We start from the raw sequence: 14,276 nt of genomic DNA, 5'->3' as shown, positions 1-14,276 counted from the left end.
CTGGAAAGTTCACTGAGCTCCCTGGTGCACCGTGGTTTAGGAGGAGCCCAACTGGACACTGAGGGGATGGTTTAGGAGGCTTCCGTAGGGAGGAGAAGTGGAGGCTGGGGTGACTGGTGGGAGGGGGGCCCCTGTAAATAACTCTTGTGCAGACTTGTAACCAGACGACCCGGGGGTGGCCCCCGTTGGGTTTGGTTGATGCACAGCGGGGCAGGGAGCTCACTGGTGGCAAGTGTTTTGGTAACGAGTGATGTCTCTTCCTTTGCAGTGCAAACCTCAAGGGAACCTGGCTGGCTGGAGGGGACTTTGAATGGCAAGAGGGGGCTGATTCCACAGAATTACGTCAAGCTGCTGTAGCGCCCGGCTGCAGACCCTGGCCCCAGAGCACCTTCCTGGGAGCGGCGAGCCCCGTCCACCTCCCGGGCGGAACCCACGGCCACCTGGACACTCCAGGGTGGGGACCGGGGGGGACAGATGGCTCGAGGCGGGGGGAGAACCGCCGCTTTGGGAGGTGCGGATCCGAGTAGCGGGAGAAGGCTGTCCAGATGGACAGGAGAGACTCTGCATCTGGCATGCCTTGGGACTTGTGGTTTTAAATTATCTGGTCTCCAGGGCAAGGAGGAGGGCGACCTTCTGCTGGCCCACCTGCCCCACTGGCGGCGCCCTCACAGGACACCTCCCCTCACACCTGAAAGGGAACCGTGCTGTGAGATGTGCCCCTAATGCTGGTATCATTGAGGGATTGCAGCAGGCCGGTGCAGGCTGCGTTGGTCTCTGCACCCAGGGCAGCAGACCGAGGCTTCTGCTCGGACGGACGGCCGCCCTCCCTGGGGACCCACGCTCACTGACTTAGGGCGCCTGCAGACTCACGACAAGCTTCTCTGTGCTGCTCACCGGCGTGCTGTTTCCCCGACATCCCCTGTCCGCCCCGAGTTTCCTGTATATGAAATAAAATCTAATTTACTATGGGATTTGTGTCTCACGTGGGGAAGAGGTGGTGGAACTCACTCGCTCTGTAACATCTCCTGGTGTGGCTGGTGGGTGGGCTTGCACTCTCCCCAGGTGTCGGCATGCACATGCTCACAGGTAGGATGGATTAACCGGGAGCCTGGCTGCTTTGGAATGGGGCATGTTTCTGGGGACAGGGGTCCCCTCTCTGACAGGTGAGATCCTGGCAGGTCCCCTCCAGCTACCTCAGAGGGCCTTGGGGGAGCCCAAACAGGATGGAGCTGGGGTGCTTTCCCCAGAGCTTTGTGTGTGAGGGCAAGCTCCTGACGAGCTTCTGTGTACAGCCCTGTATCACGACGCCCCTCCCCCCAGCCTCCCCCTCCCTCTGTTTTCCAGACTGCAGTGCCCATCTCTCCATCTGGATTAAGCCAGGCTCTAGGGCTGTCTGGGTACATGGACCCAGACCCTGCTTGGAGGAACTTCTGCCACATCCCTGCACACAGGGTGCTCCAAGCGATGCTTCTGTGGTCTTCTCAGCCTCTGACTCCTAGGCACAGCCTAAACCAACCTCTCCGGGAAGAGGGGACCTCTCTGCCCCCTGACCTGGAGTCCCTGGAGTGTGCAGCTCATTTGTAGGGGCCTCAGGACTGTGAAGCCAGCCCTGCTCCAGGGGCTGCTCAGGGGCCGGCATCTCTCTTTTTCCACAGAGGCTTTCTGGTCTGTCACAGTTCTCCCCTCAGATTGTCCCTGGAAGGATGTGTCTGTCGCCTCTTCCCCAGGTGAGATGATCCCAGAGTGCTGGTTATCAGTTTGGAGCTCGCCTCCTCTGGACCATGTAAGGTGTCACGTTTGGGGTCAGGTGTGTGTAGAGAGGCAAGCCCATTGAGAAGAATCCATTTTCTGACTAATGTGTTAAGTCACTTCAGTCATGCCCGACTCTTGGCAACCTCACGGACTGTAGCCCACTAGGCTCTTCTGTCCATGGGGTCGTCCAGGAAGAAATACTGGAGTGTGTTGCCATTAGAGCAGTATAATTAAAAATGCTGAACTATGGGCCCAGTGGAGAGTACTGGGGCTGCCAGGGGCCCAGGGCCCAGACAAGGCCTAGCCCTGGGGCTGTGGGCCAGGCTGGCAAGAGGGTGGGGGTGGCGCCTGTTTTGAGTTCTCCCTTCCTGCTCCTGCCTGCTGCTTAGAGGTACAGGAGAGAAGCTTGGCCTGGAGCAAACTTCCCCATTTCTGTGGGAAGGTGCAAGCTTGTGGGCAGTCAGGGTGAGTGGACTCAGGTTAGCACTGGAGCAATTTCCTAGCTGTGTTCTTCACTGGAGTCCACCCATCGGCAATGGACAGAAGACCGGTCGTGGAAATTGCTGTAAGGTCTGGCTACCGGTGTGGGCTTTCCAGATGGCACTAGTGGTAAAGAAAGTGCCGCATGGGTTTGATCCCTGGGGCGGGAAAATCCCCTGGAGGAGGGCATGGCAACACACTCTAGTATTCTTGCCTGGAGAATCCCATGGACAGAGGATCCTGGTGGGCTACAGTCCATAGGGTCACAAAGAGTCAGACACGACTGAAGTGACTTAGCACACGCCCTGGCTACCTGTGTGGTAGGGCAAATTAAATCGACTCTGATTCTGTTCCTCCCTCCTAAAAAGCCAAGGATACTCCGAGATTTGGGGTTGAAGTGGTAGTATACGCTCAGCGGGCAATGCTAGTCCCTGTGCTGATGTGAGAGTCACTTGCTTCCGGTCCCCGTTGCCATGGGCCACCATCTGGTCACCGCTGCTCCCCTACGGGGATGTTACTGATGTGAGAGTCACTGCATCTTTTTTGTCGGGGCATCTGTGTGTGGGGCATACATGACAGTGTAACAGTAGTGAAGCCTCGGGATAGCGCTGGCTGCAAGGGCTCCCCCAGCCCTGCAGACTCCTCTCTGGCTGTTCCAGGAAGAACAGGGTTACACCAAAGGGGAGCTGGAGTGTCGGGGTGTCTTCCTCTGGGAATAGGTGGTGCCAGGCGGCCCCCGGCCGGGGCGCTTTCCTCTGGGCCTGGCCCAGAGTATGCTTAATAACAGGACCAGGAGGTGCTCTCTTGCACCTGCAGATCTCCATCTCCCCAGAAGAGACAGGAGTGTGGTGGTGTGTGGGTGTAGTTCCCTGAGCATCTACTGAAGGCTGGCTGAGCAGCGGCCCTGCCTCCCTCAGGACCCAGGCCCCTCAGCCCACCTCGTTCAGCACCAGCTGCCTCCTCCGGCTGCCATCCTGTGTTCATTCAGAAGCATGATGGGGGTGGGGGGCGGGCTTTGAGCAAAAGAGGGCACTCAGATTGCTTACTTGCAGTGGAGCTTGCATTCTGTGGGGTCACTAAAAGGCTGGCCCTGGGGGTCCCTGCACCCAGAAAGGACACGCCAGATAAGAACAGAGCCAGATGGCCTTGGTGGGTTATAACCCCCTTTCTTTGTAGCAACAGAAGCATCTGTAGTTGGGAGTAGGGGGTGGCGGGGTGGGGGGGGAGCTGGGTTGTTTGTGCTGGTGGTGGACGTTCAGCCCATTCGTACTCTGCCCGGACTGACTTAGCCAGGGGAAGTTATTTTAATGAATGCTGTCAGGAGCAGAGAGCGTGGTTCAAGTTCAGTGAGCTGGTCACACTCTTTCTCCTCAACTGTCCTGCTCCTGGGGGCTGGTAGAGGGTAAGGGCTGTTAGGAGTTGAATTGTGTACCCCCTTCCAAAATTCATATGCTGAAGTCCTAACCCCGGTACCTGAATGTGACCTCATTGGGCAACAGGATCAAGGACAGTGTCAAGACACACAGGGAGACGATGGCCACGTCCAAGCCAGGGAGAGGCCGAATCCTCCCTTAGAGGGACCCAACCCTGGTGACCTTGTGATCTCAGACTTCCAGCCTCCCAGATGGGGAGATGAGACATTCCTGTTGGTTTTAAGCACCCCCATTTGTGGTACCTTGTGGCATTTCTAGGAAACAAATACAGTGGCTAAAAGTGCATGTTTTGAGTTAAAAAAATACATATATACCTATTTTGAAATTCTGTTTTCCATTTTGTACCTTGCTGATCTTGAATGTGTTCCCTTGACCTCTTATGTGTCAGTTTGCAGCCATGAAATGGAGAGAGTGGTACCAGCCTCCTTGGAGGACTGTGAAAAATGATGATGTGAAGCGTCTGGAGGGCACCCAGCAAGAAACGGGGTTTAGTAAATGGGGAAGATGGGAGAAGGCACCCCGAGGGGCCCTGGGGGCTGGTCTCTGCCCCCTTCTCTCACAGCCACGCCCTGCTTCCCTCTAGCCTGAGCGCTCCAAGGCCATGCCTTGCTCTCTCCCTCTGCCCTACATAGTCCAGCCTTCCCCTGCCTTCCCAAGGGCACTCCATGCCTTTATTTTTTAAGTAATTCACTTGGCTTAGTTGAGGCTGTTGTTAGTTGTGGTGTGGAGGCTTAGCTGCCCCAAGGTATGTGGGATATTAGTTCCCCCACCAGGAATCGAACCCATGTTCCCTGCATTGGAAGGCCGATTTTCAACCACTGGACTACCAGGGAAGTCCCCCGTTCCCTTTCCCACTGGGTCCCTTGTCACCTGCTCACTGGTTGTCCCCTCAAGACTCTCACCGCCCAGCCAGATGTTCTGCGGGACTCTGAGTCTTCCAGAGCCACCCGACTTTCTTCCCTCCCTCCTGCGGGAGGAAGTTATTCCAGGAGCGTGTCCTCAAACAGCTTCCTGGCTGGAGCTCTGAGAACGTCTTCTCTGATGCTTGTCAGCGCTCTTTATCCTCGACTGGCCTGGGTGGTAATTTATCGCTACCCTGTCTGGGTAAGCTGGCACATTCTCCTGATGCCTTCATGTCTGGCTAAAAGTGTCTCAATCTGCTGAGTAGAATACCTTGGAGAATTATTTCCTATCAGAAGATCAACTCAATTGGAAAGAAGAGTTTTAATTTTTGCCCAAGAGACTTGCACTTTGGACTTCGGCTTCATTGAGGCTGCTCAATACCATGCATTATAGTTTCTGGATTTTTCCTTCCTTCGATGGTTTAACAGCTGCAGGTGGAGCAGCTCGGAGTGTGGGCAGAACACGATCTGACTCAGCTCAAGCAAGTTTTCACCACAACCCTCTCTGGATCAGGCTGGACCAGGGCACGAAGATCCAAAGAGATGGGTTTTTCTGGCCATGGAAAACTTGAAAATCACCGTCTTGGCAACATAAATTCTATGAAAAAATACCTAAATTGTGCATGGTACATTGGTTGAATTATCCCAAATTTCACCCCTCACTGGATGCACGTCCTTATGGGTAACCCTCCCACGTGAACTATGGGCCTGACTTTGTAATTTGCTTTGGCCAACGAAACAGGCAAACTTGATGCAATGAGAAGCTTGAAGAGCACTGTGCATGTCCACTGTCCTAGAGCCTTGTTTATATGTACCATGAAAATGCGCCAGACTGGCCTGCCAGAGGACAGGCCACGTGGAGCAAAACTAGCTCAGACCAGCTGGCTACATGGCCAGCCCAGCCAAGCCCAGCGGGCCCAGCCCAGCAGAACTTCCCCTGCTGGCTGACTTAGGAGAGTAATAAATGATGGTCGCTTTAAACCACTCAGTGTTGGGTGGTTTGTCGCAAACTGCGACTGTACTCCTTCACTCACTCTGCTTTGGATTCAGGTTTGGTCTGAGAGTCCCTTGGCCAGCAAGAGATCAAACCAGTCATTCCTAAAGGAAATCAGTCCTGAATGTTCATTGGAAGGACTGATGCTGAAGCTGAACTTTGGCTACCTGATGCAAAGAGTCAACTCATTGGAAAAGATCCTGATGCTGGGAGAGATTGAGGGCAAGAGGAGAAGCAGGTGACAGAGGATGGAATGGTTGAATGGCATCACCAACTCAATGGACATGAGTTTGAGCAAACTTTGGAAAGTAATGAAGGACAGGGAAACCTGGAGTGTTACAGTCCATGGTGTTGCAATGAGTCGGACACGACTTAGCAACTAACAACAGGTTTGGTCTGTGTTGAATGTTAAAATCCTATTTTACTCTTTTCTTATCCAACATTGTTTGGGAAGCCGCTGCTTTATTTCCAAGAAAATTGCTGCAACAGCAATTGGATGATTTGAAATTAAGATGCTGGAGATACTTGTAATCAAGTCATTTTAGTCTGTGGACATTTGAAGTTTATGAGAAAGTATGTGGAGCTGCCCTGGAGAAGGAAATGGCACCCACTCCAGTATTCTTGCCTGGAAAATCCCGTGGATGGAGGAGCCTGGCGGGCTGCAGTCCATGGGGTCGCAAAGAGTCCAGACACAACTGAGAGACTAACACACATGTGAAGCTGACTTTAAAATAAGGGAACAATGTTTTCTATTTGAGGGACACTTATAACAAACCCCTAACTATATATGCATCACTATACATAATTTTTGGAGAAGGCGATGGCACCCCACCCCAGTACTCTCGCCTGGAAAATCCCATGGATGGAAGAGCCTGGTGGGCTGCAGTCTGTGGGGTCGCTAAGAGTTGGACACGACTGAGCGACTTCACTTTCACTTTTCACTTTCATGATTGGCAAGGAAATGGCAACCCACTCCAGTGTTCTTGCCTGGAGAATCCCAGGGACAGAGGAGCCTGTTGGGCTGCCGTCTATGGGGTCACACAGAGTCAGACATGACTGACACGACTTAGCAGCAGCAGCATGCATAATTTTTACTGCTTTGGCATACAGTGGCTGGCTGGCTCGCTCAGCGGCAGAAACTTAGTTCTTAGCTAATGATTCCTAAATGTGCAGGTGGATCCTTTGGGTCTGAAAGCACTTTGATACCTTCCTAGAAATACAGGAAGGTACCTGGCTCATTGACCCAGGAATAAGCCTGCTCTATGAAGAAAGAGCACGCACTTTAACCAAGGGTGCACATCCACGGGGCCCCATATCTAGCCACGCAGACTCACAGACCATGACGGTTTTTGTTTAAAGTTAGAGGCTGTGAGAAACCCTGTTCCCTCATAGGTCAGAATGCACACATTCTAAGATCTAAAATTACCTTCGTTTTCAATAAATTTTTACAAACAAATCTGCGCACAAAGCTTAATTTTTTTCCTGTGCTGTGTTTCATGGCTAACATTGTGTTTCAGAAATACATCAGTTGTACTAAAGCAAAGTTGTGTTTAACCGTCAGTCTTCTAGTTTGTCACTTAAATGACATGTTAAAAATGTACATGAGTTTCTCTTGTGGGAAATACACGTTTTCTAGTTTTCAGATGAGCTGACAATTCCTGACTGCTCTTTTGTAGTCTGTATTGCTGAATGAGGTCCAGAGGGCAGCCTGTAAGGAATGTGAGGAGCATTATGACTGATGGTAATGGAGTCTCTTGACAGCCCAAGCGGATCTGGGGTAAGAGTAAGACTCCACTGTGTGGAGGAGGACCTGGAAACGAGATGGGGCGTCTGGTCTACTCAGGTGAGTCTCAAAGTCTGTAAACAAGCTTGCATGTGGTTGTGAAGATAAATGAGGCCATGTAAGTATCAAATTTAGTGGCTACATCAGCAGTAATTATTGTTATGAAATTGTCATGGGGTATATTTCAGTGAACCAAATATTAGCACTAAAAAACAAAACATTTAACCAGTCCCCCAATAGAATAATTAATATGTGGATAACACAGGGCTTCCTAACATGGCTAGGGGCTGGGCATGGGGATTCCATCTTGGATGTAGGCAGAGGGGCATACGATCCAGATTTAAAAGGCCACAAAATCCACGTGTTCTTATAGACGTTTAAATGAACTGTTTCCAAAACAACAGGTGATTAAAGTAAAGGATTTATTGTAATCTGCTTACAGTCCTTTGCAAAGACAGACATATGTTTTTGCATAAAGATATAAATTGCTTCATTTTAAACTAATTTAGTGTGGTTTTTTTAATTATATGAAGAAGTTTTGGTGAATTATGAATTGTACCAAACCAAGATTTTAAAGAGCAATATGGTACAAAAGTAAGAGCAGACAGACAATCTGGACTGGGACAGGCATTCAACAGTGGATTTAGAATATGGCTTTGCTGTTTACTCAAGCAAAGTTACCCGGAGACACACACAGAGTCAGTAACTTTGTTAATACAAAAAGCTGATGCAGACTGTCTCCATCCCAAACCCGGTTACGTCGAAATTCTGATTTCATAAAAAGTCAGTCTGAGTTAAAAGCTGCTCTTATGAAGCCACTTCTTTCCCAGAAACCCCCCAGTCCGCATGCGGCGTATTTACCACCTTCCAAGTGTGCCTTTCATATTGCTGTGCATGTAAGTTGACTGTGTTGAAAGATCTGCCTATAAATTAAATTCCTGAAATTGCAAATTATGTAAGAAAACACTCCTCTGTCTGAGTGCAGCTTTCACAGGTTTCCCCTTGCATAAGGCAGGTGTCTTCTGAGAGACAGGGTAATGTTGCCTGCATGGTGAACCCTGGAGAAAAGGGTCGATCCCAGTGCTGCCATCTCCCGGCCTTGGGGTTCCCCAGCTCGCTCTAGCTTTTAGGTTTTGGAAAAGAATAAGATTTCACCGAGTACCTGAAGATTATCATCACTTTTCCAAGATTAATTTGGCCTCTATTCAAAGTAGTTTATTTAGTGCAATCATATTAAGTTTCCCCAAAGATATATATATATATATGTTTGTGATTTGGGGCAAGAGAAAAAGCCATAAATTGCCTCAGTGCCAAACAGATTAGTGAATTAAAAATTTTAGTGCCACTGTCTTGCTTTATGATCTGTAGTGTTTTTTTTTCCCCCCAAAACTGTTTACATATAAAATTTTATTTTTAAATCCTACCTTTTAAAAATCTAAAAACCCTCTAATTATCGTGCGGTCTCCACGCTGTTCTGACTGAACTGTGCCCAGGGGCATCTTCCAAGGGCTTCCTGTCATGACCTACGTGTTCCTGTGACCAGTTCCAGGAGTGCAACACCCCTTCTGTGACCGGAAGTGAACATTTCACCTTTTGCAGACATAGAGAGTGCATGGAATTTTTCCCTGCCCCCCCGAAAGGAGAAAATTCAATTTCTAAAAGGGGATGAAGATGAGCACTCTGAGCCACAGCCTTTCCAGTCTCTCTCCTAATGTGGATTCTGCTTCTCGAGGGGGAAGAGGCAGCTTTCCTAAAGCCACAGCACTCCTGGGACATCCTCTCACAGGGGTGTCGTCGAAGGACGCCTTCACGGAGCTGCAGACACCACGCTGCGCTGTCCCCACTGGAAGGAGGATGGAGCCGAAGCCGGAAAATGCACTCGAGTCCCATGAACACCCCAAGCGGGAGACCAAGGACAAAACGAAAGTACAGAAGTAGTAGAAAGGCTGAGAGACAACCAAAGAGGCTTAAGTGTGGTTATTTACAACAGAGACTGTAAAACGGTAAATTAGATATGAAGCTAAAAAAGGCACAGCTTTCCCTTTCTTAAATACACTGTAAACGGTTCATGGTGCATGCAGAACATTTCACTTTACAAAAAAAAAAATTTTTTTTTTTACCTTGTTGGTTTAGACAAAGATAGTACTTAAATAGTCTCCAGCAAAATAGAATTCTTTCAAAAATACTTTCCCATTCATCCTATTAACCATTAAAGTTTTTTTTTTTTTTGTATGTGTCTCATTTACAAAAGTTCCTTATACCTTATTTTAGGTCCTTCACAATTTATACATACAATAATGTACAGCACAGCAAAAGACTGCAAAAATTATCTGTAAAGCCAACACAATAGATACTAGAAATTGAAACCAAGGCATTTTTCTGAACATCTTATCCATTCTAATTAAATAATAAGTGGAGAGGGTGTGGATACCAGTGATGCAGAAAGACGTGGGTGAAGACGCACCCCTGTGGGAGCTGCCAGTCCACTCCACGTGCTCCGTTATTACACAACAGGAATCTGTATATATTTTTTTGTTTTTTTTTTTAAATAACAAAAGAATATTAATGCCCCATATTGACTATACGTTTTTATGTGCAAACCAAGGGTGAGCTTGAAAAAGTTCGTTAGTTCTTGAACCCTTTTAACACAAGCGAACGATCCCAGAAATGACATGGCATAGTTAAAACTTCCATCTGTTAAAATATCAAAATCAGACAGTTATTGACTAGATATGGCTTTTCATCCAGAGGAACAGGAACATGTTTCTAAGCGCTGGGGGTTGGAGAAGGAAGAACCTTCCAGACTGTGCAGGTCTCGCCAAAGCCACGTCACCCTGCCTGCCCGCCTCCCAACCCTTGACATGATTTTCAACTTGAGAAACTGCTGAACAAGTGGGAATAAACCATCATGTGTGTCAAAAATAGGATTTTTCTTGGGTCCTTCGTGGGTGTGGAACAACATGGGGAAACTTAAGGCAACGTTCTTCTTGTGAGACGTCTCCCGTCACTTCCTGTGAAAGTAAAGGGTCTTGGCATTCCCGGACTCCACCTTTGGCAGCTGGTCACTGATGATCTCCACCAGCATCGCTGGGAACTCCACTTTCAGTGCCTGGGACTCCCGGAAGGTATAGAAGCAAAATTCCAACAAGTCGCTCACCAGCTGCAACAGACAGACAGAGGGCCGTGAGGGCGAAGCCCGATTCCCACTCTGGCCTGCAGCCGGGGCAACGTTCATAAACCCGACCGTGTCTACGAAGCCGCCTAGCTCACGTGGCTAAGTCATCCATCCCGGGGGAGGAAGGAGGATGTACCTGCTGCGTGGAATATGCCTTTTGTGCAAAACGGATTCCAGTGGCTCAGGGCCAGTAACAGAGCCCAGAGTGGCAGCAGACATCACTGACTCATTTGTAAGCGTGGAGTTGGGTGGGGCAGGTATCAATACACGTGTGTAGCTCTGGACCCTGGCACTGAGCCTTCCCCAGCCCGTAAGGCCTGACCGGCCCTGCCAGTGGAGCTGTGGCTGCTGGGGGGCCAGACTCCTTCCTTCAGGACCCCGGTCCTGAGCTGGGGGCTGAGAAGTCTTTCTTAAGGTGGAATTGACATATAACTTGGTGGGAGTTTAAGGTGTACAAGGGGTAGATTTGACACACTTATAATACTGCAACATGAACACCTCTATTAAGGTACATCATTACCATTTCTTTTTTATGGTAAGAACTTTTAGATCTCACTTAGCAGCTTTCCAGTGTATAACACGGCATTATTACTATAGCCACCATGCTGTATACCAGATCCCCAGAACTTGTTCCTCTTACAACTGGAAATTTGTACTCTTTTACCAATATCTCATTTTCCCCACCTTCTGGTAACCACCATTCTACTGTTTCTATTCGTTTGCTTTTTTAGGTTCCACATGTGAGGTTGTACAGGAGGAGTTTTCTGTCTGATTTATCTCACTGAGCATAATCCTTCCTGGGCTTCCCTGGTAGCTCAGATGGTAAAGAATCCACCTGCCATGCTGGAGACCGGGGTTTGATCCCTGGGTTGGGAAGATCCCCTGGAGGAGGAAATGGCAGCCCATTCCAGTATTCTTGCCTGGAGAATCCCCATGGAGAGGGGAGCCTGGTGGGCTACAGTCCACGGAGTTGCAGAGAGTCAGACACGACTGAGCAACTAAGCACACGGCACAGTCTTCCCTCGGTGCCCCCATGTTGTTGCAAAGAGTGGTGTTTCCTTGTTTCTCATGGCTGGATAATGTTCCTGTGTGTGTGTAGTATACACTGATGTATTATATATATATATGTATATGTGTGTGTGTGTATATATATGTACTATTATCTTTATCCATTCATCCATTCTCAGTCACTCTGAGAACATGAAAACATCAAGGAAAACTGTCTTGCCATCTGTCCAGCTATCTTCCCTCCTCTGTGACCCAAGGACTTTGCTATCCTCCTGGAGCTGAACTACTCCCAATTCTGTAAGTTAAGAAAAAGACAAACCCACAAATGCAGTATAGCATTACTGGTTGCTTACTAGGAATATAATTTCAAATCAGAAAGTATATATTCTAATTTTTCTTGAGTTAATTCCATATCCTATTATGGGAAAAATGACTTTTGGTCATTTCCCACTGTATTAAAGTAGGTAATATTAACACAACATATAAAATAACTGCCATCTTAATAAAGTGGTTTTCACTTTATCAAGTGAAAATCTGTAACTTTCCCTCATCGCAGCACTGTTTATAATAGCCAGGACATGGAAGCAACCTAGATGCCCATCAGCAGATGAATGGATAAGAAAGCTGTGGTACATATACACAATGGAGTATTACTCAGCCATTAAAAAGAATACATTTGAATCAGTTCTAATGAGGTGGATGAAACTGGAGCCTATTATACAGAGTGAAGTAAGCCAGAAGGAAAAACACCAATACAGTATACTAACGCATATATATGGAATTTAGAAAGATAGTATTAATAACCCTGTGTACAAGACAGCAAAAGAGACACTGATGTATAGAACAGTCTTATGGACTCTGTGGGAGAGGGAGAGGGTGGGGAGATTTGGGAGAATGGCATTGAAACATGTATAATATCATGTATGAAATGAGTCACCAGTCCAGGTTCGATGCACGATACTGGATGCTTGGGGCTGGTGCACTGGGACGACCCAGAGGGAGGGTATGGGGAGGGAGGAGGGAAGAGGGTTCAGGATGGGGAACACAGGTATACCTGTGGCGGATTCATTTCGATATTTGGCAAAACTAATACAATATTGTAAAGTTTAAAAAAAAAAAAAAAGGCAATCTGCAGGCTTATATTGAGTCAGGTAGTAAATAACTGTGTGGTAAGGCCTTCAAAACAAACCAGGAATCTCAGAAAACCCATGGGGAGCAATATCTGATGCTTCTGTTTGTGCCTGAATATGCCCTCAGTCTGCAGACTGGTATCTCCCTAGGCAGGCTCCAAGGACTGAACTCTCTGTACCCACAGAAAGTTGAGGCCTCACAGGCTGTGAGACAGCGTGAGGCAGTCTCTGCTCTGGCTTGTTCAGGCACACACATGCTTGCTTAGTGAATGATAGGCCTCAACTTCCCCATCTATAAAATGGGGGCAAGAAGAGTATCCTGCTGCTATTGGGACATCCCTCCTGGTCCGGTGGTTAAGACCCCCCATGCTTCCAATGCAGGGGGCACGGGGTTTGATTCCTGGTCAGGGGACTGAGAGCCCACATGCTGTGTGGCACAGCCAAAAAAAAAAAAAAAACAAAAACTATCTGCTGCATGAGGCTGCAGGAGTGACTTAATCTGTGAACTGCATGGAATAAACAGTGAATGGGTCCCAGTTCACAATCATCCTTTCTCTCTTCCCAAACTCCTTCCACCATCATTTTTCTCTGCAAACTAGGACACAGTTTGCAAGACCTGCTCTGGAGCACCTCTGTGTAACTTGGTTCTCAGGCCCCCCCTTCTATAAAACGTGAGATGTGGGAACTTTACGTTTGGCCTTTTCTGGAAAGAGACTCTTGAATGAGATCTGCAATGGCAAGTTGCTTGATTGTTTCAGGTGGTGGGCCAGTGGCTGTGAGAACTAAAAGCCAAGCTGGGTCTTGCTCACCAGACTTGGTGCCACAAAGAAGTCTCACCATGGGCGGCAAGGCATGCCTGTCAGTGGCGCCGGCCGAGGGCACCTGGGACCTAGTTTAGGTTCACCCTGGTCTCCGCCCCTGCTGCTCCTGAGCAGGACAGCAGAGCTCTGCCACACCCGACATGTCTTTGGGGACGGGATGGGCTCACATCCAGAGAGAAAGGCTCCCTGTGGCTCAGAGCGTCTGGGGAGGGCTGAGGTCTTACCCACCTCTCATCCATCCATCCCAGTGAGGGCACCTACCCCAGACCAGGCGCTGGGACCCTCAGTGGACATGACAGAGTCCTGTTCTACTGGGAGGAGATGTCAGCGCAGGAGGTCAGGTATGGATGGTGGCCAGAGTGAAAAGGGGACCTTGGTACGTGGCCCGAGGACGGTGGAGTGGGGTCTCTCAGCGCACTCAGAGCAGCAGGAAGCTTGTGGGCGGCACCTGCTGGCTGACAGACTACCATCCCTGATGCGTCAGCTGAGGGCCAGGGCCACTTAGGGGTTTATGCTGCAAATAGGTGCCAGCACTGCTGACTTCTGTATGCGATGAGAGATGAGGAAGCAGAGGCAGCCAGTCCGTGAACCTGAAGTAGCATGCAGGGGAGCACCTGTGAGACTGTGAATGGGGACAGGCCCCGTCTTTACCAGCCACATGAGCGTCACCTAGGAGATGTGGAGCATGGACCAGATGGGAGGACAGCAGGCCTGGGGCTCGGCGGGCCTTCCTGACAGGCTGGCTGGGGGCAACTGTCCTAGGTGCTACTATGACCCTGCATATTATAACCAGGGGCT

General features: G+C 49.1%; 2 protein-coding genes across 3 annotated transcripts in view; one reads left to right on the top strand and one right to left on the bottom strand.

Moving 5' to 3' along the window:
• Window positions 1-971, top strand: part of ARHGAP10 (Rho GTPase activating protein 10) — a 215,870-nt gene extending 214,899 nt beyond the window's left edge. For both annotated transcript variants that reach the window (XM_010840774.1, XM_010840773.1), the window contains one exon: window positions 269-971. In XM_010840774.1, the coding sequence (XP_010839076.1) occupies window positions 269-527 (259 nt within the window). In that variant the 3' untranslated portion in view covers window positions 528-971. The remainder of the gene's footprint in view (window positions 1-268) is intronic.
• Window positions 972-7,725: 6,754 nt separating this feature from the next.
• Window positions 7,726-14,276, bottom strand: part of NR3C2 (nuclear receptor subfamily 3, group C, member 2) — a 445,228-nt gene continuing 438,677 nt past the window's right edge. The window contains exon 8 of the mRNA XM_010840772.1: window positions 7,726-10,504. Within this exon, the coding sequence (XP_010839074.1) occupies window positions 10,349-10,504 (156 nt within the window). The 3' untranslated portion in view covers window positions 7,726-10,348. The remainder of the gene's footprint in view (window positions 10,505-14,276) is intronic.

This window comes from Bison bison, unplaced genomic scaffold (assembly GCF_000754665.1).
Source record: "Bison bison bison isolate TAMUID 2011002044 unplaced genomic scaffold, Bison_UMD1.0 scf7180017864146, whole genome shotgun sequence".
Classification (NCBI taxonomy): Eukaryota; Metazoa; Chordata; class Mammalia; order Artiodactyla; family Bovidae; genus Bison; species Bison bison.
This window is presented reverse-complemented; position numbering and strand designations above follow the sequence as displayed.